Below are 26793 nucleotides of genomic sequence, written 5' to 3' on the forward strand. Positions count from 1 at the left end.
CTGAGCACCACAGGTGGATATTTATAGAAAACTTATTACAGCGTATTGTAGAGTTGTTTTTCAGCCCTGTATTGAAAACCAGTGCTATTTAAAATGATTATTTCCTTTAGTAGGCAAGTGTATACAGCATTGTCATTTGTTTTGATAAAATCCTTACCACCATTTCATGCAAGCTAGCATTAACTGACAAAGCCAAAGAATTTCCTTGAGACTGCAAAACGCATTCACAAAATACTGGCAGCCCACATCCATATTCCAAAGGCCTCCGTTTTGTCCTGAATAACCACTGGGAGTATCTCATGGATGTGATCAATGCAGCAGTTGCAATCTTCCACTGACAGAATTTCCCATAAGAATTTCTTAATGATTCCACCAGCTTCTTTTTATTTTGTGGCTTTTGCTTCTAAATGAGAACCGCATCTCAAAGAATTCCATGCTGCTTTATCAGGTTTATGTCTATGCGCCTTAGGGGAACATGGAGAAAAACAATACAATTATACACATCAAGAAATACACAGCGTATTTCCCAGTATCCTGTATCTTATGGATCATCCGCTATCCCTCGATACAAGGACAATGTCTGGCGGGGGGCGGGGATAGGAGATGTTACACCCTTGACAGAGACCTATGCATTAAATTTTTTAAGATGGGGGAGCTGTGCGCAGGCGGCAACCTCACAAAACTTGACAGGAAGGACCCCTGGACCTGGTGGCAGGGCAGTCCAAGACAACTGGAAGACTATGTCCTGCTGCAGCCCTCATCTGTAGAGAACTGACAAATCCTCAAATAAACCTGTTCCACCATTGGGAAGTTTGGATTGTGCTTCACCTGGAACCTCACCTCAGAACTGTTCGTCAATGGTGACCCTACCAGGAGTACAAGACTCTGGACAACATAGTTCTGAGGGTCATTGAAGGACACAGGCCTCTCCACCACAACAAGGTAATGGTTCAAGGAGAGGACCATTATCTTATGAGTAAGGCCATGGGAGACACTCACTCTGAAATTCTTGCACTATTTATTTAGAATAAGGATCTATTTGCAGAGTCTGAGAATCTCCAGTGTTTTCTGCATAATTTAAGCTTCCATTAAATATCTATTTATCTAACCTTCCTGCTCTTGAAGAAAATCTTCCAAAATGTGATCCAATTATAAGGTATCTTCTGACAGACGGAATCAGTATATTTGAGAGAGGAGTGAGCTGTTTAGTTAATCCCAGTAGGATGCTGATTCAGACGTACACCTCTATCCCAATATAACGTGACCTGATATAACACGAATTCAGATATAACGTGGTAAAGCAGCACTCCACGTGGGGGGGGGGGGCTGCACGCTCCAGCGGATCAAAGCAAGTTCGATATAACGCGGTTTCACCTATAATGTGGTAAGATTTTTTGGCTCTCGAGGACAGCATTATATCGAGGTAGAGGTGTATAATGATTACACAATAATTTTACTGCTGATAATTTTATCAGAAGCTTCCAGATGATATGCTTTAGCCATCATGGTTGTATTAACCTGCTGAGGTTGGCAAACAGGGGTGTTGTAACCAGGAGACACTGTCTAACAGTGAGGTAAATTGCAGGATTCCACTCAGAGAGGTGAATGTGCTGGGCCTGTCTTTTGAAAAGGGTTTCTATGGAAGGACTGAGTGAGGAGTCAAAGGCCTGGTCTACACTACAAGTTTATCTCAAATTCAGCAGCGTTAAACTAAATTAACCCTGCACCCATCCACACAACGAAGCCCTTTACTTTGATATAAAGGGCACTTAATATCGATATCTGTACTCCTCCCAGACAAGGGGAGTAGCATTGAAATCGGTATTGCCATTTTGAATTAGAGTTAGTGTGGCTGCAATTCAATGGTATTGGCCTCCGGGTGCTATCCCACAGTGCACCATTGTGACCGCTCTGGACAGTAATCTGAACTCGGATGCACTGGCCAGGTAGACAGGAAAAGCCCCACGAGTTTTTGAATTTCATTTCCTGTTTGCCCAACATGGAGAGCTGATCAGCACAGGTGACCATGCAGAGCTCATCAGCACAGGTAACCATGCAGTCTCAGAATCGAAAAAGAGCTCCAGCATGGACCGTACGGGAGGTACTGGATCTGATTGCTATATGGGGAGAGGAATCCGTGCTAGCAGAACTACTTTCCAAAAGATGAAATGCCAAAACATTTGATAAAATCTCAAAGGGCATGATGGAGAGGCCACAATAACTCTGGAGCTGTGAGAGAGGCCATATGTCTTTTTACTACATACTGTTGACAATTTTTCACTTTAACAAATCTCTCTATATGCTACATACTTGATGTTGCTTTCCACGGTGTCCAACTCCCTATTATCTTTTTCAAGATAAAACAGTCCTCACATGTACAGTAGAGGCTCTATTATATTAAATTGGCCATTGTTTTTGACATCCCCCTGTAAATCCCAATTCACTGCACTATACTGAATAATTATACTGCTGTATTGTACAATGCTGCACCCAGTGAATACCCATGGGAGAAGAACAACTGATTTTTTCCCCCTGGATCACTCAATTTTTTGTATAATTTATATAGCTTTATCTGTGTCTGAATGCTCATCTAGACCACAAATGCCTAGGGGAAATGCGTGACTGGTTACACTTTTCTTCCTTCTCCAGAAAATGGATGGTGTGGATAATTTATCTATTTTTGTGATTCTTCTGGGGTAATCTACACCACCATTGCTGATGAAGTTCAGTTCTGTTCTAGTGCTGACAACAGCTGAAATTTATGGCTGATAAAATTCTCTTGCCTCCTTGACTGGAGATTCTTTTTAGAATTTGTTAATGCCACTATTAAACTTTTTAGGGGCAGTGGGTCTTGCTGGTTGGTGGTGCAAGGCATAATTCGATGGTCATTTAGAGGCAAGCTGTCACATGAGCTAAACATATTATAGGTGACTCTGGTACCATCATCTATACTTAGGGTTGCCTGACACTTTTTTCCCTAGTTGCTTATAACTTTGCCTAACTTTAACTTTTCAGGCTCAAATTTTCCATGCAAGGTGTCTGCCTCAGTTTGAACCGTTTTAGAAAGTTTAAGCAGAAATGGTTAATATATTTCTTAAAACAAAATTAGGTGAAAAGTACATTGTTTTGCCATGTTATAAATTCTTACAACCATTTCATTGAGAAGCTCTAGAACAGGAGCAGGCAAACTTTTTGGCCTGAGGGCCCTATGGGGGTTCTGAAACTGCATGGAGGGCCAGGTAGGGAAGGCTGTACCTCCCCAAACAGTCTGGCCCCCACCCCCTATCTGCCCTCTCCCACTTCCCACCCTTGGACTGCCTCTCTCAGAAGTCCCCACCCATCAATCCCTCCTGCTCCTTGTCCCCTGACCACCCCTCCCAGGACCCCCCACCCCTAACTGCCCCCCCGGGACCCCACCCCCTATCTACCCCCCCGCTCCCTGTCCTGACTGCCCCTCCCCCTATCCACACCCCCAACTCCTGACAGTCCCACCAGGACTCCCACACCTATCCAACACCCCCGTTCCCCATTCCAACTTCGCCCCCCGAACTTCTGCTCCATTCAACTGCCCCCTACTCCCTGACCGCCCCCTGGGACCCCCTGCCCCTTATCCAAGCACCCCACTCCCCGCCCCCTTACCATGTCACTCAAAGCAGCAGGACTGGCAGCCACGCCACTGTGCTGCCCAGCAGGAGCTTCCAGCCCCGCCGCCCAGAGTGCTCACAGTACAGTGAGCTGAGGCTGCGGGGGGGGGGGGGGAGGGGAGATGGGACAGGGGGGCACCTGGGGGCTAGCCTCCCTGGCCAGGAGCTCAAGGGCCGGTCAGGATGGTCTAGCGGGCAGTAGTTTGTCCACCTCAGCTCTAGTACCTCCGTGCTTTGGAGCAGGGACTTGAAATTTAACCGGGGCAGGGGGTGCCTCTGTGTCAGGGATGTGCCTTTTAACATTCTTATTAAATTAAAAACAAAGACCCACCTCCCCTCCAAAAAATCTGGCCATGTTATAAGCCTTAGAAAAATCTCAGTTTACATGAACTCAGAGATCTGAGTTTACAGGTAAATTCTCTGAAGTTTCTGTCTGTGTTGAGCATGCTCTAAAGTCCAGGGTTGCAGGGGCTGAGCAGGACGTCCCTTGCTACTTATAGCTGCAGTGGTGCTGAGCACCAGAATTGCCAGTGAATTGTCTGCCCTGTGCTCTCAATGCTGCCCACTAGGATGCAGATTAATGCAGTGCACAGGATGGACTGTGCTCTGGGGATGAATCAGGGTTGTGTAGTGAAGGAAGCTGTCTATAGAATGTTTTCCTTATTTGTTGCCGAAGCTGGAAGGTGTGTGGTGAATGAGCTACGTGACTCCAGAAAGAGCAAGGATGGCTTCATGGTTAAGACTGTTGAATACTTCCCTGAAGAACCAGATTCTATCCCTGCCATTGCAACACAGTTCCTGTGCAATACTAGTCAAATCCTTTACAATAATTTTTTTTCCAAGTGGTCATCAATTGTATGTTCTTCATTTTCTGGGTGCCCAACTTGAGACCTCGTGTGATTTGAAGAAGTGTTGAGCACTGACATGTGCAACAGAAGTCAATGGGATCAGTACTCTGAAAAATCAGGATCTAGGGGCCTGATATTGGGCACTGAAAATTAGCAATTTTGACACCTTAAATTCTCTGTGACTCATCTTACAGTTAATGGGGTTCTCAACACCTCTGACCCTTTCTGGTCTATAAAAGGGTCCCCCCTCATGTCTTTGGCCTTGAACAGTCACCTCTCTGGGGTGGATTCATGCATTTCTCCTACTCTCCAAAAGGTTTTGAGCAACACTCCCCTGGTACTAACTACCATAGGGGCCAACTTCTCCTGACGTTGGTGGGTGCTCGACCCCTCCCTGCCCTTGCCTCAACTTCACCCCATGCCCTGCCCCCTCCCACTTCTGCCCTGCCCCGCCCCCATTCCAACCCTTTCCTCAAAGTCCCTGCCCCCTCCCTGCCCCTATTGGACTCCTTCCCCAAATCCCTGCTCCGGCCCCACCTCTTCCCCTGAGCGCACCGTGTTCCTGCTCCTCCCCCCTCCCTCCCACAGCTTGTTACACTGTGAAACAGCTGTTTTGTGGAAGCAAGCACTGGGAGGAGAAGTGGGGATGTTGCGCTCAGGGGAGGAGGCGGAGGTGAGCTAGGGAGGGGGGTCAGGGAGCTTGGCACCTACCAATTTTTCCCGGTGGGTGCTCTAGCCCCGGAGCACCCAGAGAGTCGGTGTCTATGCTAACCACAATTTCCTCAGCAAGCCTGACTTAGGTTCAGTACCTACAGTTCTGCTCATTGGGAGCTATGATTAGTGGCATCCAGTCACCAGCCTTCTTAAAGCAAAGCGTTATTTAGAACCAAGTAATTTCAGAGCAAGAGATTTTAAAACGATAAACAGCCTATACACATGCCTGTCTTTCTTAAGGCATACCATTCCCTTGAAGCTTGGGAAATCCCCAACTGCTTCCTGTAGGATCTCTGCTGGTGTCCATATTGGTCTGTTCCTACTACAAACAGCTCACTGGCAACTCCCAGTCTTTCTCTCCAGAATCTTTTAAACCATTTGGTATCTCTTCGATCTCTGGACGCCAAGCCTTAGTAAAATGGCCATGTATCTTTGGCTAGAGACTGGAAGTATCATCTTTACTGCAAATAGCTCAGCTACTGTTTTGTAACTGCCCCGAAGTGTTTGTTCGGAGGCTGTTTATCTAGTGCTATTGTATAAATTTATACAGGAAATTCCAACAACCCAATATAGCTATCCAGTGACTATCCAACTAACTAGGTCACAGTATTCGTAAAATGATTACGTAACAGTTCCACATCTGCCACAACCCAGTTCCCCCATCTGTAAAATAGGGAAGATATCATCACTCACAAGGGTGTTGTGAAAACAAATAATATTGTTTACCATATTGATGAGTGCTAGAGAAAAGCCATGAAGAAATTAATAATTCTGCATTCAGAGAAGGATCTGCGCTAGATACGAATGAGAAAACAAAATATTGAAAGCTGGTCATTAAATGAGCACTGTCCATTTTCTGCCCTGAAAGGGCAGGCGACCTGTGGAAAAAATATGTGAACATGTATTTACTGTATCATAATGTACACGCACAAGGAGGCAACATTAAGGTTGCATAGGCAACCCTACTTCTAGCATTTTTTAACTTTTGAGTGCTTGAGTTGTATTTTTTGTGTGTAAGAGATATATAGGCATCACTGCTCACTACATGAGATAACCAGGCTATTAAACCCTTGTTTAAAAAAAAGTATATATAAAAAGTTTAGACCAAGACTATGCCAAAGAACTCAAGCCTGACAACCTAAAAAGCCTGATACAAATGAGATTTAACTTAAACAAACACCATATACAAAGAACAAAATTTGTTAAGTTTCACCTTAAACAAGATTCTTGGGAGTCAGAGGAAAGGGCAGGCAAACTCCTAGCATCTAGGCTGAAACAAAAATCCAACAGGTAAAACACGTTAATACACGATGCTGAAAGAAAAACATGCATGACACAGAAGGACAATAACAACCAGTTTTGGCTCTTTTATTTAGAATTATACAAAGCAGATCCTCCCACCAGGTCCTATGATGGCCTTGAACAAACTCAACGACTGTTTCTTTGCCAGGCACCTCAGAAGACCAGAAGGAGTTCTCAGACACCTTGTTCATCCTAAAGAGAAACAGACCTAAATGTGGAAGAAATGGAACATGGTAAACCCCTGGACAAGAGGAATTTCCAATTTAGTTTAATAAAAATCCCATATATCCTCCAGATTCCTTCGTATGTTCAACAAGGACAAAAAAGGTGGCTCCCTAAATCACCTAGTGCAAGAGGCAATTATATTTGTTATACAAGCCATGGAAAGATCTCACTAACCACACAAGTTACAGGCCCATTTTACTGATAAACTGTGATGCAAAGATTCTTGCCAAAGCCCTTGTTTATAAATTGGAAAAATGATTATTCAAATTGTACATGTAAATTAGGTTGGATTTACCTAGTGGGTCAGACAATCTCCAGCAAGTCATCAATACAACTATCCTCTTATAGCACTAGAAGGAACCTTTGGTAGAATTACTGCTAAATGCTGAAAAACCCTTCAACAGGGTAATCTTGAGATTATCTCTTTACCTTTCTTGACCGAATATGATTCAGTGACTACTTTATCAATTAGATTAAACTACTCTACACTAACCCCTCCTCTGGGGTGATTACCAACTACTGTACAATATTTTGGAACCATTCTCAGTACAGAGAGGAACAAGTCGAGGCTGCTCACTATCCCCTCTGCTCTTCAATATAGGGCTGTAAAAGCTGGCATACACAATGTGAGACTGTGCAGATACAATGGATATTAAGATGCTCAGATAGGAGAAAAATTATGTTACATGCGGCTGATGCACTGGTTCTACATTCATACCCTAACAAAGGTTGATACCCAATAAGAACTCAATGCATGTTTCAGGCCTTTGTCCTGATATAAGACTACCTGAAGCAAGTCCAAACATTAGGACTAATTTAATACACATACTGGGCTTTGCTTAGTCAGTGGGATTTTTAATGCAGTCAATGGCATTACAATATCTAAGAATACTAATCCCCAATGATTTAAAGCAAACAATTATAATCAGTTTAAACCCAATTATTATAGAAGTCACTAATGAACTGGGTAAATGGGAAGCTATCCCCCTCTGACTCTGGGGAAAAATAAAACTGATAAAAATAAACATGCTATCATGATGAATAAGGAAAAATTGAATAGGAGGCAAACTATATATATAAACTGAAGACCAGATCACACCATTTGTGTCTCTCCAACTACAATACAACCTACCAATTACTGCAATTTTCAACATTCAACTCTGTCACCTGCTCATCGCAGAATCTGGCCAGGAAGCACCTGCACAGAACTCTTCAAATTGTGTACTATTTCCCCAAACTGCCTGCTACACTATATGTGTTCTTAATAACCCACTGAGTAAATAAAGACTAAATGAGGCAAAAATGGAACAAAGAATTGGCAATAAATATCTCACCCCCACAGTGAACTAGAGCAGTATGAGATTAAAGAGCCCTTGACCCACCAATTACAGCTTATTCAACAAAAAAAATGGTCTTTAGGGTGCATTGGTCACCCCAAGGAACTTACAAAATTAAAGCAGCCCCAATGATCAGTGTTGGAGGTGTGCATGTATATTTTGGCATGCCGTACTGTTACAAGCTTCTGGGATTGTTTTAAACCAGAATTAACATGATTCTAGGGAGAGACAAGGTGGGTGATGCAATATCTTTTATTGGACCACTTTCTGTTGGTGAGAACAAGATTTTGTGCCAGAGTTCTTCTTCAGACCTGATATTACCTCACCCACCTCCTCTCTCTAATATCCTGGCACTGACACAGCTACAATTACACTGCATGATCCTAAAGACTTACTCAACCTTAAGGCAGATACCGGCATACGGGGTCATATACTCAATAAATGGAGGCTATCGTTATACCAAAGAGGATGGTTACATTGAGCTTTACTGGTTGTAAGGCATCAAATTTTACTAGCTTGGAAAAGTAAATCCAACCCCCTGACAAAAAGTCCTGGCAGACCTGCCTGGGAAGGAAGGAATCACATACAACAGATGGCAAACAGCAGAACATTTTAAGTACATTTGAGAGTTTCCTAAAACTGGTCGACTAAAGTTCCCTGCAGGTGGGCCTGGACGAAAGGCAGGAGATGGATCTCTACCCCTTGGCCCGTTTTCCTCGACTGATTTCCTTGTTGTTGATATGTACCATAAAAACCTGTGTGCTTGGAATACCATGACAAAAATGCAGGAATCCAAGCATTGTATAAGTATGTACAGTACACTTGTATGTGCTTTATAAGTTAGCACACAGAATTTGTTTGGCTCATCATAAGAAAAAAAGGAGAAAAAGCTTAATAATTAATAATAAAAGAGAACATGATTATGGCTATCAGTTAAACTGCATATCTATGTCCAGGAATTATACTTAAATTAGAACTACAATTTTTAGATCCCTCCATCAGATTTCAGTCCATGGAATGGATGAAAGAACCCATTCTATAGCTTGCTGAACAACAATTAGGACTTATCTAATTAAAATAATATCCAGTCTCTTTGGAGCCAACGGGAGCTGAGGCTGCTTAGCATCTCTGAAAATCAGCCCATTTTTGTGTTAGGAGCCTCAATATGGATTTATTATTACCATACAGCTGATGAGTCTCAGTCATAGACCAGGACCAGGACCCCACTCTTGTACAAACATAAAACAGAAAGACATTCTGTGCTGCAAAGAGCTTACAATCTAAGTAGAAGACAAGAGACAACAGATGGATACAGTCCAATGGCTGAGCACAAGGAAACAAAGAGACAATGTTGACCTAAACCGGTCATTATTTTACGTACTTTTAGCAAGTCCCTTTGTATTCAGCTCTGTATTAAGGTAAACAATCCCAGTTTTTTCAGTCTCCCTCCATGTAAGTTTTGCCCTGAATCAGTCTCATCATCTTTCTAAAAAGCCCTTTTAACTCTTGCAATATTCTTGATGTAACCCTGAATTCTTTTATGTGGATCTATAGATAGTTTGTGGATCATCTTTCCAAGGAGGGGTTTATGAAATTATTTTTTATTCCCCCCCTTGAATAGGACATTTGTTGATCACATATAATGATACTATGCAAGGGGTCCTATTTAACTGTTCAGAAAACAAGAGTAGACAGCACTGCTCAAGCCTGGACAAGTCTTCTTCAATGCATACAGAACGTATGCCACTGTTGTCACATCTTTAGTGTTTAAAGTAAGTGTGAGTCCTGTGTAATATAAGCCTGCATGTAATCAGAGCATACTGTGTATACATGTTTTCTCTACACATTCAACGCAAACTGATGAATGTGAGTGCTCTGACCTCCTAGTACATACTGGTACATCTACTTTGTGAGCAGATGTAGTGTTATGGCACAAACACTGAGTGAGTTTGGATGTAAGCACCAACTGGGGGCATGTCCGTATCTCAGCACAGTAAAGCAGGAGTTATACCATAGTGCACATGCAGCATGGAGAGTTTGTAGCAGGTTGTTTCCGCAGTTGTGTGTGCATATCCCACTGCACACACAGCCAAGCGGGGATATGAACAGCAGCCCAGTATAACTGTAGTAAGTGAGTGCAAACTCCAGGGCAGGCAGACCCCAAGGTTATGCAGAGCTCAGGGCAGGCAGAACTCAGGGTGGGGTGTGTGGGATAGGGATGCAGAGCCGGTAGCTGTGTGTCAGGGGGTGGGTGGGGAGACAGGGGTACTTTCATCCCAAGGCAGGCATAGATGGGGGGGGAGAGTTGGGGGCATGGTTAGGCATCAGATTAAAGGGTAGGTAGAGCCCAGGGAAGTATGAGAGTGTGGGAGGTGGGTAGGGGTGCTCACAGGCAGAGCCCAGGGAAGGGTGTGTGTGAGGAAGGGGCGGGGGGAAGGCTGGGTGTCCACAGCCTAGAGCACGCAGAGCTCATGGAGGAGTATGTGTGCATGTATGTTGGCTGCTCATACCCTAGGGCGGCAAAGCTTGGGGATGGGTGTGGGGTTGTTGGGTTTTCACACCTCAGGGTGAAAACAGTGTGTTTGTGGGGAGCATTCGTGCTTATTCCCCAGGGTGGGCAGACTGTATGTGGCAAGTTAGGTATTCTGGCCCCAGGGCAGGCAGAGCCCAGGAGGGTGTGTGTGTTTGGGGATGGGGCGTGGGGGTTTGGGTGCTCATACCCCAGGGCAGGCAGGGCCTGGGGAGGGGTGTGTGCACATGCGGGGGGAGGATTGGGTCTCACAGCCTAGGGCAGGCAAAGTGTGTGTGCGTGTGTGTGTTGGGGGAGTTAGGTATACTGGCTCTTAGGGCAGGCAGAGCGCAGGGAGAGTACATGGGTGTGTGTGGAGTGGTGGGGATCAGCATTCCCTCTAATTTTTCCCACCCATGTGCGGAATAAATTTTGCTTTGTGCACCAATATGGCAGTGATGTGTAGTACATCACCTTCATATTGGTGCACAAAACAAAATTTATGTGGTTGTGGTGGGGTCTAGGGGTTTGGAGTGTGGGAGGGGGCTCAGGGCTGTGGTAGAGGGTTGGAGTGCAGGGGTGTGAGGGCTCTGGCTGGGGGTGTGGCCAGGGATGAGGGGCTCAAGGCTGGGGCAGAGCATTGGGTGCAGAGGGTGAGAGCTCCAGCTCGGGGTGTGGGTTCTGGGGTGGGGCTCAGGGCTGGGGCAGAGGGTTGGGTGCAAGGGGTGAGGGCTTTGGGGTGGGGGATGGTGCTCTGGTGGGGAGAGGACTCCTGGCAGCTCTCTCCCCACAGCAGCACTTGGGCTGACGGGGAGAGGCGGTAGCTCTGGAGCTGCAGGATAGGTGTCTCTCCCCTGGCCCCAACAGGTCTGGGCCGAAGGAGAGCCTCCCCTGCTGCACCTGGGGCTGGCCTGGCCACCCTGGCCACAGCAGGTTTGGGGCTGTGGCAGGTCCCTGGGCAGGTTCCCTGGATGCTTGTGCAGTGTTAAATAGGCTGCTGTGCACAGGGCCACCCAGAGGATTCAGGGGGCCAGGGGCAAAGCAATTTCGGGGGCCCTTTCCATAAAAAAAAGTTGCAATACTATATAATACTATATTCTGGTGGGTGCCCCTGTGGGGCCCGGGGCAAATTGTCCCACTTGCCCCCTCCTCCCCAGGCAGCCCTGGCTGTGCAGGTTACAGGGAATTTAGGTGGGTGTTTCTGACCCAGGGCAGGCAGAGCCCAGGGAGGGGAGCAGGAGGGAGGTGTTGTTCACCACAGGACATGCAGAGTTGAGGGAGGGGAGTGTGTCGGGTGTTGGGCATACTTGCCCAAGTACAGGCAGAGCCTGAGAAGGGTGTGTGTGCATGTGCTCACACCTGAGCTACGGGCAGAGACGTGGAGAGCTGCGTGTGTGTTCACACCACAGCCGTAGTCAGAGCCCAGGAGGGGTGTGTGTGTATGGGGTGCTTATACCCCAGAAGAGGGCAGAGGCAGGGCGGGGTGTGTGTGGGGTGTGTTTGTGTGCTCACACCCCAGCCATGAGTAGAGTTGGAGAGGGATGTGTGCGTGTGTGCGCTCACATCCTAGTTGCGGGCAGAACCGTGTGTGTATGTGGGCTCATACCCCAGCTGCGGGCAGAACCGTGTGTGTGCGTGTGGGCTCACACCCCAGCCGCGGGCAGAACTGTGTGTGTGCGTGTGGGCTCACACCTCAGCCGCAGGGCAGAGCCATGTGTGTGTGTGGGATGCTCACACCCCAGCCGCAGGCAGAGCCGTGTGTGTGTGTGGGATGCTCACACCCCAGCCGCGGGCAGAGCCGGGGAGGGCTGTCTGTGTGTGCTCACGCCCCAGCCGCGGGCAGCGCCGGGTCTGCGTGGGCTGTGTGTGCGCTCACGCCCCAGCCGCGGGCAGCACCGGGTGTGTGGGCTGTGTGTCCTCACGCCCCGGCCGCGGGCAGCGCCGGGTGTGTGTGGGCTGTGTGTGCTCATGTCCCAGCCGCAGGCAGCGAGGGTTGTGCTTGTGCTGTGTGTGCGCTCACGCCCCAGCCACGGGCAGCGCCGGGTGTGCGTAGGCTGTGTGTGCACTCACGCCCCAGCCGCAGACAGCGCCGGGTGGGTGTGGGCTGTGTGTGCGCTCACGCCCCAGCCGCGGGCAGCGCCGGGTGTGCGTGGGCTGTGTGTGTCCTCATGCCCCAACCGCGGGCAGCGCCGGGTCTGCGTGGGCTGTGTGTGTGCTCATGCCGCAGCCGCGGGCAGCGAGGGGTGTGCGTGGGCTGTGTGTGTGCTCATGCCCCAGCCGCGGGCAGCGCCGGGTGTGTGTGGGCTGTGCGCTAACGCCCCAGCCGCGGGCAGCGCCGGGTGTGCGTGGGCTGTGTGTGTGTGTGTGCTCACGCCCCAGCCGCGGGCAGTGCTGGGTGTGTGTGGGCTGTGTGTGTGTGCTAACGCCCCAGGCGCGGGCAGCGCCGGGTGTGTGTGGGCTGTGTGTGCGCTTACGCCCCAGCCGCGGGCAGAGCCGGGTGTGTGTGGGCTGTGTGTGCTCACGCCCCAGCCGCGGGCAGCTCCGGGTGTGTGTGGGCTGGGTGTGTGTGTGCTCACACCCGTCACGGGCAACCCCGGCTGTGTGTGGGCTGTGTGTGTGTGTGCTCACGCCCCAGCCGCAGGCAGAGCCGGGTGTGCGTGGGCTGTGTGTGTGTGTGCTCACGCCCGAGCCGCGGGCAGCGCCGGGTGCGTGTGGGCTGTGTGTGTGCTCATGCCCCAGCCGCGGGCAGCGCCAGGTGTGCATGGGCTGTGTGTGTGTGGGCTCACGCCCCAGGCGCGGGCAGCGCCGGGTGTGTGTGGGCTGTGTGTGTGTGGGCTCACGCCCCAGGCGCGGGCAGCGCCGGCTGTGTGTGGGCTGTGTGTGTGTGTGCTCACGCCACAGCCGCAGGCAGCGCCGGCTGTGTGTGGGCTGTGTGTGTGTGTGCTCACGCCACAGCCGCAGGCAGCGCCGGGTGTGCGTGGGCTGTGTGTGTGTGTGCTCACGCCCGAGCCGCGGGCAGCGCCAGGTGCGTGTGGGCTGTGTGTGTGCTCACGCCCCAGCCGCGGGCAGCGCCGGGTGTGCGTGGGCTGTGTGCGTGTGTGCTCACGCCCCAGCCGCGGGCAGAGCCGGGTGTGCGTGGGCTGTGTGTGCGCGTGTGCTCACGCCCCAGCTGCAGGCAGAGCCGGCTGTGCGTGGGCTGTGTGTGTGTGTGCTCACGCCCCAGCCGCAGGCAGAGCCGGGTGTGCGTGGGCTGTGTATGTGTGTGTGTGCTCACGCCCCAGCCGCGGGCAGCGCCGGGTGTGCGTGGGCTGTGTGTGTGTGTGTGCGCTCACGCCCCAGCCGCGGGCAGAGCCGGGTGTGCGTGGGCTGTGTGTGTGTGTGCGCTCACGCCCCAGCCGCGGGCAGAGCCGGGTGTGCGTGGGCTGTGTGTGCGCGTGTGCTCATGCCCCAGCTGCAGGCAGAGCCGGCTGTGCGTGGGATTTGTGTGTGTGTGTGCGCTCACGCCCCAGCCGAGGGCAGCGCCGGGTGTGCGTGGGCTTTGTGTGTGTGTGTGCGCTCACGCCCCAGCCGAGGGCAGCGCCGGGTGTGCGTGGGTTCTGTGTGTGTGTGTGCTCACGCCCCAGCCGCGGGCAGTGCTGGGTGTGTGTGGGCTGTGTGTGTGTGCTCACGCCCCAGCCGCGGGCAGAGCCGGGGGTGTGTGGGCTGTGTGTGCGCTCACGCCCCAGCCGCGGGCAGAGCCGGGTGTGTGTGGGCTGTGTGTGCTCACGCCCCAGCCGCGGGCAGCTCCGGGTGTGTGTGGGCTGGGTGTGTGTGTGCTCACACCCGTCGCGGGCAGCCCCGGCTGCGTGTGGGCTGTGTGTGCTCACGCCCCAGCCGCAGGCAGCGCCGGGTGTGCGTGGGCTGTGTGTGTGTGTGCTCAAGCCCGAGCCGCGGGCAGCGCCGGGTGCGTGTGGGCTGTGTGTGTGCTCATGCCCCAGCCGCGGGCAGCGCCGGGTGCGTGTGGGCTGTGTGTGTGCTCACGCCCCAGCCGCGGGCAGAGCCGGGTGTGTGTGGGCTGTGTGCTCACGCCCCAGCCGCGGGCAGCGCCGGCTGTGCGTGGGCTGGGTGTGTGTGTGCTCACGCCCCAGCCGCGGGCAGCGCCGGGTGTGTGTGGGCTGTGTGTGCGCTCACGCCCCAGCCGCGGCCAGCGCCGGGTGTGTGTGGGCTGTGTGTGCGCTCACGCCCCAGCCGCGGCCAGTGCCGCGTGTGTGGGCTGTGTGTGCGCTCACGCCCCAGCCGCGGGCAGCGCCGGGTGTGTGTGGGCTGTGTGTGTGCTCACACCCCAGCCACGGGCAGAGCCGGGTGTGTGTGGGCTGTGTGTGCGCTCACGCCCCAGCCGCGGCCAGTGCCGCGTGTGTGGGCTGTGTGTGCGCTCACGCCCCAGCCGCGGGCAGCGCCGGGTGTGTGTGGGCTGTGTGTGCGCTCACGCCCCAGCCGCGGGCAGCGCCGGGTGTGTGTGGGCTGTGTGTGCGCTCACGCCCCAGCCGCGGGCAGCGCCGGGTGTGTGTGGGCTGTGTGTGTGTGTGCTCACGCCCGAGCCGCGGGCAGAGCCGGGTGTGCGTGGGCTGTGTGTGTGCTCACGCCCCAGCCACGGGCAGCACCGGGTGTGCGTGGGCTGTGTGTGTGTGTGCTCACGCCCTAGCCGCGGGCAGCGCCGGGTGTGCGTGGGCTGGGTGTGTGTGTGCTCACGCCCCAGCCGCGGGCAGCGCCGGGTGTGTGTGGGCTGTGTGTGCGCTCACGCCCCATCCGCGGCCAGTGCCGCGTGTGTGGGCTGTGTGTGCGCTCACGCCCCAGCCGCGGGCAGCGCCGGGTGTGTGTGGGCTGTGTGTGTGCTCACACCCCAGCCACGGGCAGAGCCGGGTGTGTGTGGGCTGGGTGTGTGTGCTCACGCCCCAGCCGCAGGCAGCGCCGGGTGTGCGTGGGCTGTGTGTGTGCTCACGCCCCAGCCGCGGGGAGCGCCGGGTGTGCGTGGGCTGTATGTGTGTGTGTGTGCTCACGCCCCAGCCGCGGGCAGCGCCGGGTGTGTGTGGGCTGGGTGTGTGCGCTCACGCCCCAGCCGCGGGCAGCGCCGGGTGTGTGTGGGCTGGGTGTGTGTGCTCACGCCCCAGCCGCGGGCAGCGCCGGGTGTGTGTGGGCTGTGTGTGCGCTCACGCCCCAGCCGCGGGCAGCGCCGGGTGTGTGTGGGCTGTGTGTGCGCTCACGCCCCAGCCGCGGGCAGCGCCGGGTGTGCGTGGGCTGTGTGTGTGTGTGTGTGTGCTCACGCCCCAGCCGGGGGCTGCGCCGGGCAGCCGCACACTCAGCGCTCTCCCCCGCCCCCCTTTTATGGAAGCCGGGCTCTGCGACGCCTCTCTGCAAGCCAAGCCGCCGCCGGCAGGAGGCGGGTCTCTCGCTCTACCGCCGCACGCGCCCCTGCCCCCGCGACCAACGGCTCGCGCGCGCCGGCCGACTGCTGGCGGACTCCGACCCTGGCGGGGTGATGACGGTGGCGCCAGGCCGCCTCCTCCGTACTCTGCTCGGCTCGCCGCTCGCCATGGGAGGCTCGAGCTCCAGGTTGCCCCGCAGAGAGGAGGCCCTGCCCGGCCGGAGCCAGAGCATCCGGGTCTCAGGTAGGGCGCGTCCCAGCGCCGGTGGCTGAGGGGGCTCGCGGAGCCCGCCCAAGACCGCCGGGATGACGATTTCTGTAGGGGGCGGGGGAGGTGTGACTTGAAGAGGAACAGGGGCCCTCGCACATGCGCTGCGCACACTCACCCGCCTACTCGTCCTGAGCGCAGGCGCACTATGTTCCCTCTCCCCTGACTTGGGAAGGCGTAAGCGCATGCGCTTTGACCTCCCCTTACTGCGAGCGCGCTCCTTGCCTTCTTTCGCCGGCGGCTGGAGCGCATGCGCTTGAACCGCTTTTCACCCCCCTCCCTTTTTGTGCAGTGTGAGGGGGCGGCCGCTCTTCGTAGCGCATGCGCAGTAGCAGATCTCCCTCGCCCTAGAGAGGTGGTGAGGAAAGGAGCCGCGAGGGCAGGCATCGAAGGCCTCCTCGCTTGGCAGATAGGCGGCTTGGTGGTCTCCCTTGGCCTGGGCACCTGGGGTTGTTCCAGCTCAGGATGCCCTTTGGCTGCAGGGAGCCTGCTTGCCTGTCTGCCCGCCCCCCCCATACAGATACGCTAGATAAGTGTGGGCAAAAGTGTGCAAACTGTGTGAGTGTGAGCGGCTGACTAGACACATGGAGCCAAATCCAAATCCGTCTCTTGTGTGACCCTAACAAAACGCACGGGGATGAATTTGGGGTCAGTGACATGCTGGAGCAACGCTAGGGCGTCGATGCCTGCAATGGGAAATGGAAAAGTGGAGATTTTTCCCACTTGGTGAGCTGAGACATCTGATTTTTTGCTGATGGCTGCTTGTTGTCTTCTTGTGCTGTAGTCCCAGCCCATCCATTTTCTGTTCGTCGGATTTGTCCATTCTCTCTCACAAACTTAAGAGCAGAGCTTTGTCTGTGATACTTGTCTGCACAGTGCCTAGCATGATGCAGGGGGCTGTCTTTTCCTTTATCGGGGTTCCTGTGCACTATTGTCACAGAAATATAGATCATAATTGGCGCCTGTTGGACTGCCGCCATTTTGCCACAAAAGCAAGCATGTAATTTCTCTCTATTATTTTGGAATTTTTTTAAAATTAGAAAAAGTAATCTTTCTCTGCTCCTGGCTGTGCCACAGATCCCTGTATAATTATGACTGAGACACAGAACTCTTCTAGCTTGTTTATTATGCGTTTTTTCCAGGCCCCAGAAAATGGGGATAAATAATATTTACCTGCGCCATTTTACTGTTCTAAATCCTTCATGTTCGTGGAACGCTTTGATAACTTTGGAAGAAAACAAACATTTTCAATAACTGAAAATTTTTTTTGCTTTAAAAGTTAATTCACAACGAGGGTGTTTCCTTCCTTGCCTTTGTAGGCAAATCAAGTCTGTCCAGCAGAAAAGTTAACAGTCTTGGATTAAGCAGTATTGTTTGCTGCATATCATACTTTTTGTGTAACTGAAAACCTTATTATATTTACTCTCATTATTATTACATATTTATATATCATCTAGAGGCCACAAGGTAGGATCATGATCCCACTGTGCTAAGCATTGTACAAGTGAGTAATAAAAGTATCTGCCCTAGATTTCTCACTGTGAAAATATGACAAGATGGAATGGGGAGGTGGCTGAAACAGACAAATGGGAGGGTGGGAAATTGGGTAGCAGTAAAACAAGCCTGTTTTTGTATAATAAGCAATAGTTTCAGCCACTGTCAGATGGCAGTTTGGTATGTATGACAGCAGCGATAAGTCTTAAGGAAGGAGTTGCAGCAGAATTAAATAACTATATGGATTTTGATGGGGAACAGTGTGGAAGAAAGCATGGATGTGCTTGTGGGAGAAACGTATTAATGGGTTGTAATGACTGGCATCTTTGCAGAGGGAAGGAAGGGGTTGATGGCATGGTAAGATGATCTATTTGATTAGAGGGAGGCTAAATCATAAAGTGTCTTAAAAGTGAAGACAAAAAGCTTCTGTTTGAGTTCATGGCAAAAAGGGAGACAACGGAAGGAGGCAAAGATGGGGCTGATGTGGTTAGAGCAATGCACCATGGAGATGATCCATGAACTAGAGAGAGGAAAGGTTGCAGCAATCAAAGCCAAAGCATGCAATGATAATGACCTTGACAAAATATACACTGGGTCAAATTTTGCACCAATTTACATTCTGTAATCCCACAGGTAGAAGAAGTTGGGCACTTGTGCAAAATTTATGCTCTTCATAAAGGATAAAATAATCTAACCATCCACTCTAAGCTTTTGTATTCCATGCATAAACTTGGTACCTGCAGGGTGGATAAAAATTAATTAAAAAAAAGTTGATTTTTAAATTTAAATTGGATTTTGTTGATTTAAATCAGATTTTTTTATTTTATTTCCTTTTAAAAATAAATCTGCTTTAAAATGAAATGTGAATCTAATACAAAGTATGAGAAGGCCTGAATTTATACTCTTGTGCAATATTTAAATAAAAAATAAATATGCTGACTCCATGAGCCTCTATCAAAAAATCTGAGTTAAAGGCTTCTTTTCTATAAAAAGAAAGATATTTTCCCCCCGATTCTAACTTTTAAGGTCAAGCTTTATAAGTATGGCATAATAGGTCGTATACTGTGTTAAGAGCTTGATCCTGTGGGAGACTCAGGGGCTTGCTTCTGGGTGCAAGAGCCTAGCAAAGTCATCACAGGTGTGGGGACCCAGCCTTTGACTTTAGGGGACACCACCACGGATCTCATCAGGACTATCCACTGAGCCCATCTGGGTGGTCTCATACTCCTACTTTATAGCTTCTCCTTACCTGAGTTCTGATTGGCTCATTTTTCAAATTATGACTGACTCCTCGCACTATACAGACTTACTTTCCAGGGCCCAGTAACTACCAGCCCTTGCTTCTGGATGGTTCTGGAAACTGTAGGTAAATGGCCGTGCTCAGTTTGCTTGCATGTGTACACAGACCTACAAACAAAAACAAATCCATTAGTTTCTCAACTGCCACTCTCTCTGGCTCTAAACAAATAGTGCAGTGCAAAGGCATGTGGGTTCCAAGAAGTCTTGTATTGTTGTTAGTTCTTTTGTTTTTCTGGGGATAGTGAAGGGTAGGACGAGGGAGTAATATAACAAGGGAGCAGGAGCAGAGTGTGCAATAAGAAAGAAGCATGCTGGTGTCAAAGCAGGACACTCTGGGAAGAAGGGATAACATTCTTCAGAGTGCAGCCTCCAGCATTTATTTCAACACCTGGGAGCTGGGGGGCTGAGGGAAGGGGGCAAATTGCCATGGCTGCAGGTGCTAAAGAATACACTGTCCAGGAATACTTTCAAGAAATTCCTGTACCCCTGGATAAAGAAAGGAACATGTGCCCAATGTAAACAGTGCAACAGAGAGATGCAAGGCCTGGTTGTTAAAATGAAACAACATTATAAAAAACGTTCTTCAGAAGTCAATGACTTTGAAGATGGTGATATGAACATGTCTGAAGAACCTGGATCAACTGGTTAGTAAACTTATTGTTGGGTGCCTATGATGTTTTACTCTACTAGTAAGTGATAACTTAGGTTATTGTCATGAATTTGTGTTTTGGGTAGATTACTTAGGAACTTCAAATGTTTGTATTAAAATGTAATTGATATGTTTGTGGAAGTATTTATCAACTATATTTTTATTGTTACTGCTGGACTTCTGAAATGATTTTTTATTCAGTATAATCAAACATCATAGGTGAAAATTTCTGTTTAACAGTAAAGTTTTATTAAGCATTTATGAATATTAACATTTAAATAAGCTGTTTGGTATGTTGCTATAGACATGAGTTTAAGCAAATTCCAGCAGAACTTCATAGCTTAAAAGATTGCTTGGTTCATTTATGCAACAAATTCTCCTTTTCATATTGTTTGGAACAAACATCTCATTGACAAGTTCAATAATTATGACCAGGCTATGCACCACCTGGCAGAGTAGACATTGCTATAAGGGTGCTGGATACAATTTATGAAAAGGAAATTATACAGTGTGCAAGAAGCATTGATGGGAAAGTTTATTAATCTGAGTCTTGATGGGTGGAGCAATGTACACAATGATCTAGGAACGTGCTTTTCTGACAAAAGAGGATGGGGTTGTCTATCTTACAGAAACAATTGATACACCAGGGAATACCCATATACAGTAAAATATTTAAAAGAAGCAGTAGTAAAAATATAACAAACTGAACAAAAATTCACATGCATAGCTTTGCCACAGACAATACTGCAAATGTAGCAAAGATGAGAAGAAATCTAGAAGAAGAGAATGAAGGGAACCTGAAACGTATAACATATGGATGTAGTGCTCATTTGATGATTCTTTTAGGTAGAGACATAAGTACAACTCCAAGAATAAAGGAAAATGTTGAAATTGCAAAATACTTCCATAACAACCACTTTGCTTCAGCTGCACTGAAGAGAGCAGGTCCAACACTAGTTCTCCCCTAAGATGTACGGTGGAATTCAGAGGTTGATTCTTTTGAGCTATTTTATTATGAACTGTCCTATTCTGATGACAGTTTGTGAAGATCATTGGGCAGAAGAGAAATGTAGAAAATATGCTGAATATACTGAAACCTATTTCCATAGTTTAGATAAACTGCAGAGAGATAGCTGCTGTATTGCTGATGCTGTTGAAATTTGGAAAGAACTTCAAGATATTACAGAAAAAAAAAACCCAACAAAGTTAAATCGCAGGCACTAAAGAAGTGGATGGATCAAGCACTTACTGCAAATATTCTCAACCAAGAGTATCATGGTGGATGCCTAACTGCTGAAGAAGTGAAATGACATGGGCATCTAATAATTTCCATCAATCATGCCAACCATAATAAATTTCAGGGCAGGAGGTGAACTGTCTAAGCAATATGTGTTTGCTGAAGAGGTTTTAAAGAAAGTCATGCCACTGAACTGGTGGAATTCACTAGCTAAGCACCTAGAACCAGTTTGTTGAAGTGCTAAACCAGCTTTTGAGAGCAGTAGCCTCTTCTGCAGGCATGGAATGAATGAATTAGTCCAAATGAAGAAAATATTCTAAGTTGAGAAATAGCTAGGAAGTTGAAAATGCAGGAAAACTTGTCTTTCTCTTCCAGTTTATGTATAAAAATGAGGGAGAGGATGAGATCTACTAGTTTTAAAAGTTTGAAGGACAGCCTGAGTAATTTAGGAGACTGTTTCATTTTCAAGAGACTTAGGCAAATAGGAACTTAAGCTCCAGTCTCTTTCTCTTAGGGATATTTGAAAGACTGACCTGAAATAATCAGCTTAATTCACTGTCTACAGTTAATCCCTTTGTTTAATAAATTGTTTAGTTGTGCATGTGAACATGAAAGGTTTTTTTTAATAAAAATACATTTTATGTGATTATTTTGTGTGTTAATTAAAATCCAGTTGCTTTACTAATGCAGCTTGAGACAAATATATACAAAAAGTTAATAAATAAGCAATATATCATTCACCCATTTTCTAATATACAAAAATGTACACTTAATAAGAAGCTGAATATATGCTATGTAATTGCTTAACTAAATGTATATAGTTGTAGTATATCCTTCTAGGTAGCAAAAAGATTTACCATATCTAGTGTAAAGGCTCTATTTGGTTGTAAATCAACACGCTTAATGGTTATATCAACCAAGGAGAATTCACCTTTCTTTTGAAAATAACTGAAGTACCAATGGAAAAATTGATTAAAATCAATGGTTTAAATCAAGGCTTTCCATTTGGTGATCTAAATCAATCCACTCTGGGTACCTGTGTGCTTAATAACAGCATTGACCTACAAGGAACTGTAAAAGTTAAAACAAGGTAAATACCATTAGAAATTAGGTGCAAATTAAGTTTTAAAATTTAGTATAAAGTTTACTTGGGCCAGATTTCTGTGCATGGAGGTATCGGAGTGTAAAATATGACTGGCACTTTAAAATGCCTTGTTTTCCATATTTTAAGGCAATCTGTTAAGTAGTTGATTTTTCATTGAAAGTTGCATGTCACCAGGTTCTACTGCCAGTTGAGTTGTGTTGGTTTTTTGATTAATAAATTCTGTACATTTTGACAGTCAGTGTCTCTTTCTCTCTCCCCATTCACCCACCCATGGTCTCCTTCCTCATTAATAAGTGAGAATCCATCCCCTATTTTCTTCCCCTTTAACTCCTTGGCCTTTCATTATGAGGACTGGATGAGAACTGAACCTGTCTATGACATTATGTTTGTCTTTTTATCTTAAGGATATTACTAATTTAGGCCCTGATATTGTAAGGTGCTGAAGCTTAGCAACATGCAGGATCAAGACTTTAATCAGTATAGATAGTATATTATATTAATTTATCTAAAGTGACTGACAACCAGATATAGAAAGATGTATTTTTATTGTCAGATTCTTGTGACAAAATATATTACAAGGGGAATGTACAAATGGTTTCCTTTGCAGAAGTCACCTGAACCTGGAGATAAGTATGATGCTTTAATTATGTTCAGCTTAGTCCTGTTCTGTCATAATGTATACAGAAATCAAAATAAAGGAGTTCTGCTTCAGATTTCTTTCTCTTTTAAAAACAGCATAGATTGTGGCAAGCTTATGAAATCATCATACTGTAATTGATACCTTTATATATTTCTGAAGTTTCTCCTATTTCTTTCATGGAAATCTTGTGTAAATTTCTATGAAGTATTGTTTTTTGGTAATCTACTTGCATTTATTTGGTCTTCAACAATTTTTCTCAGTCTTGGAACTTGCAGATATTTTGCTGTGTTCCTTCACTACAGTAGAGAAACTGAAATTCATTTTTGAAAATTAGTACTTTAAGCATGACTTTTACAATGTGCTAGAGTATAATGTCATGCCCTGTAGCAAAATTAAATATCACTTTCTGCTATCCTCACTAACCAAAGTTTAGTTATTAAAATCATCTTCAGTTGCTATATTGTATCAAATGTGGATATGAGTAGATTAGAAGTTAACACTTTAATTGACACTATGTACACACATGCTTACATACACCCCAATTATAAATACAGTTAGTGTGAGATTTTGTGAAATGGTAGGATGTAGGACTTTTGCTCCATTATTATGATCAGTTCAGGTAGGTAATGCTGGAAATAATTTTTAGTTAGTCATTTGTTTGTGGTCTCAGTCCAGGTCCTAGAGAGAGATTTGCATCACAGAAGCCATCATGACACTTGGCTTTATATGATATAGGAAGCAGCTGCACTACTTCATTGCCAGTATACCAAGACATTAATGTCAACTTCATTTATCCCTTCCTTTACGCGAGTGCTCAATGGAAAAGTCCTGGGAGGAGCTGCTGGAGAGAAAGAAAGAGTGGTGCCAAACATGATGAACCCCAATTTTGGGAAACTTTCGTTATGTATGTTTTTTGTTCTGTCTATGGTAACTTGCTCTGATCTGTTCCTGCTGAAAAATTCTACTGATTTCTGTGGTTTTACTTGTGCTGAGCCATCTAACTAGCTTATGGACACATTTGGCTATCTCGCTAGAGAGGCCAAGAATTAAATGGACACAAAGACTAAATTGTCCTTGCTTCAGAGACTGTTAATTCTCTACATTTTACTGGATTAAAAGTTTAGGATTGAGATATATTAGCTTGATGGTCTTGGAGAATCTTGCAGTTACACTTGTGTGAATCTGTTCCATGGATATACAGGATTCCAGTCTTTATAGTTTTAAGGCTAGTATCTTTCATGTGCCGCAAATCCATCTTTTAGTACAGGCAACCACCTTGGTCTTTTTCCTAACAGAGAGGATGGATAGTGGTGCAGAGAGGATGGATTGTGATTCTATTTGCTATTGAACTATCCAGTAGTAATTTAAAAATATTTGAAAACTTTTCCCTCACTGTCAACATTATCTTCCAGCAACTGATTTTCCCAGTTTGAACCTTAGAGAAGAATGGTGATCCATTGGTTAAGACACTGGACTAGGACCTGAGTGATCTGGGTTTGATTCCTGCTTTTCTTCAGATTGCTTGTGTGACTTTGGGGAAAATCACTTAATTTCTCTTTTTAAATCCTTCCACCTGTAAAATGGCGATTAATATTTTTTCTCCCATTCTTTGGTTGTCATGTCCACTTAAATAGTAAGCTCTTTGGGACAGGGATTGTCTTTTACTATTTCCTGGTCAACACACAAAATTGCACTAGTTTAACTAAATCTGTTTAGTATCATGCCATTAGTTAAACTGGTGCATCTTCTTTGTGTAGTCAAGCCTTGTGTACAAGACCTGGTACAAGAGGACTCCAATCTCTAGGCAGTCTCTAGCCAATACTGTAATACAAATTAATAACAACAATAAAAATACCCAGGTATGCACACATTGGGCCAAATTCATCCCTAGTATAACTCTATAGTTCCAGATTCTCTTAGTTACAGCGATGTAAATCTGGGGTAATTCCATTGAAGCCAGTGAACATACTCTTGATTTATATTTGAACAGAGAATCTAGCCCTTTGGAACTACGCCGGGGATGAACTGTGTTCATTGAAAGGAAAATAGACCCCATTGTGAGCAGAAGTGTGTAGTAACAAGATATAATTTTTCAGTTACGCTTCTGATCAGCAACACATCTTGACACTATGTTCAAATATTTGAAATACAATGTTTAAAGGGATACAACCAACTTAAAAATTACAAATTTGTCCAGAAATATTTACTTATTGTTACAAGTAACATACAATATTAGTAAAAATCAGTAGTTCTCAACCAGGGGTACATATCCCCCTGGGGGTATGCAGAGGTCTTCCTTGGGGAACATCAACAGGCTACATAAAAACAACTAGCAGAGTCAGTACAAATTAAAATTTCATAAAGACAATGACTTGTTTATACTGCTCTATATACTATACACTGAAATGTGAGAACAATATTTATATTCCAATCAATTTTTTTTATAATTATCTAGTAAAAATGAGAAAGTCAGCAATTTCTCACTAATAGTGTGGCTGTGACACTTTTTTGTATTTTTATGTCTGATTTTGTAAGCAAGTATTTTTTAAGTAAGGTGAAACTTGGAGTATGCAAGACAAATCAGACTTCTGAAAGGAGTACAGTAGTTTGGAATGGTTGAGAACCACTGATATAAATTAGCGACAATGTTTTTCACCCCCCCCCCATACTTTTGTTTACTTTGTGGATTTGACATCTGGGCAGTTTTGCTGCTGCTCTATAGTAATTAATTATTTAGTTTTCTATTGTTTCTACGTGTCTTTCTTGAAGCAACAGTGGGGACAAAAGCATTTAAAAAATCAGGAAAATGTGATTTCCAGACCACAGAAATTGGGAGGGAGACTCATGGATAGGCATAGTACCTGACTTTACTTTTAACTCTTTTTAAATTAACCAGATTTAAAGTCCCTTTATTGCTGTTGCAGCAAGTGTTGCATGAATTTAGTGTATCACATGAATTCTTACTGAATTCTAATTATGCTTACAATTAATGTCTCAATCTGATTTGCTAAACTCAAGAGACAATGAAATGTAATTGTTTTGCTGAATTTTTTTTTAAATTTTTTTTAGAAAGGCTTCAGATCCTGTGGGTATAAGGTTGGACAGAACTACGGGGAAATTTCCCACGAGGCCCTAAGATTTGGAGGCTCTCCAAGAACTCTGCTAAGCAATAGCAGATTATAAACAAAGATCTCACAGATTTGTGGATTGAATTCCTGGTTTGCAGGTCCCTTAGCATCCAGCCCTGGAGAAGTAGTGGGAATTTGGCTTGGGACTGATGCTGGACATAGTTACTCTCTTTTGCCTCTTTTGCTAGGATTTTGCACATGTGTTTCAACATAAGTTCCACTGATGTCATTAGTACGGATAGTTGAATTTTTGGGGCAAATTTATTCCATTTTAATCCAGAAGGAAAAGATACTAATTTCCTTAGATCTGGTTCATTTCATAAGGAATTTTTAAAGAAACTATGTTCTTTTAGGAATATCATTCCTCCAATAGCTGGCTAATCTCTATGATACATGTTGATGAAAGTCATTTGAACCTTCATAGCTTGTGAACATGCTGTAAGGTAAATTAATGGCACAAAAGTAGAACTAAATCTTTTAAGATGTAGTGGCATTTGTTTTGTGCTCTTACTCATTTGTTATAACAGATTTTCCTCTCCCGTTAACGTTTCTTTTACTGTCTCAGAATATGTAGCTTGTTGATTGCTTGAGTTTGAATAACTTCTTTTTTTGTTAGCAGCTGTAAAAGATGGTCAGTAGTATTTTATTTGGTTTAATGCTGATATTTAAAGATTGGCAACCTTTGCATTATCTCTTCAACTCCTTCATGTGAAGGAGACTTTTTGTACTTTGTAGATGGTGTCATCAGAAAGCAAGAGAGAGATGCTACAAGTAAGCCTGCAGCTGAAAATGCAGAAAGCCCAAATCCCCTACTTTTCATTGCTTTTTCGAGTTGCCAACAAAAAAGATTAGTTCAGACTCAACCAATCAGCAAGCTAATATTGTACATATTTTGAGATGGCAAAAGAAAGGTAAATGAGAGAGGGAAATCTGTTATAACAAGTGGGTAAAAAACAAAACATATTCCACTACATTTTAAAAGGTTAGTTCTAG

At 46.7% G+C, this 26793-nt stretch overlaps 2 protein-coding genes across 3 annotated transcripts in view; one reads left to right on the forward strand and one right to left on the reverse strand.

Moving 5' to 3' along the window:
- Positions 1-229: 229 nt before the first annotated feature.
- Positions 230-16951, reverse strand: LOC115648071. The gene is made up of 4 exons (XM_030555195.1): positions 16367-16951; positions 6420-6476; positions 5933-6084; positions 230-464 (listed from the first exon to the last, which is right to left on the reverse strand). Exons 1-4 carry the CDS (start codon positions 16762-16764, stop codon positions 457-459), a joined length of 615 nt encoding a protein of 204 aa, XP_030411055.1. The 5' UTR covers positions 16765-16951; the 3' UTR covers positions 230-456.
- Positions 15878-26793, forward strand: part of MSRA (methionine sulfoxide reductase A) — a 438742-nt gene continuing 427826 nt past the window's right edge. The window contains exon 1 of one of the 2 annotated variants that reach the window (XM_030555194.1): positions 15878-16224. In XM_030555194.1, the coding sequence (XP_030411054.1) occupies positions 16095-16224 (130 nt within the window). In that variant the 5' untranslated portion in view covers positions 15878-16094. The remainder of the gene's footprint in view (positions 16225-26793) is intronic. The other variant, XM_030555192.1, reaches the window with a different exon arrangement.

Source organism: Gopherus evgoodei, chromosome 3 (genome assembly GCF_007399415.2).
Source record: "Gopherus evgoodei ecotype Sinaloan lineage chromosome 3, rGopEvg1_v1.p, whole genome shotgun sequence".
NCBI lineage: Eukaryota > Metazoa > Chordata > Testudines > Testudinidae > Gopherus > Gopherus evgoodei.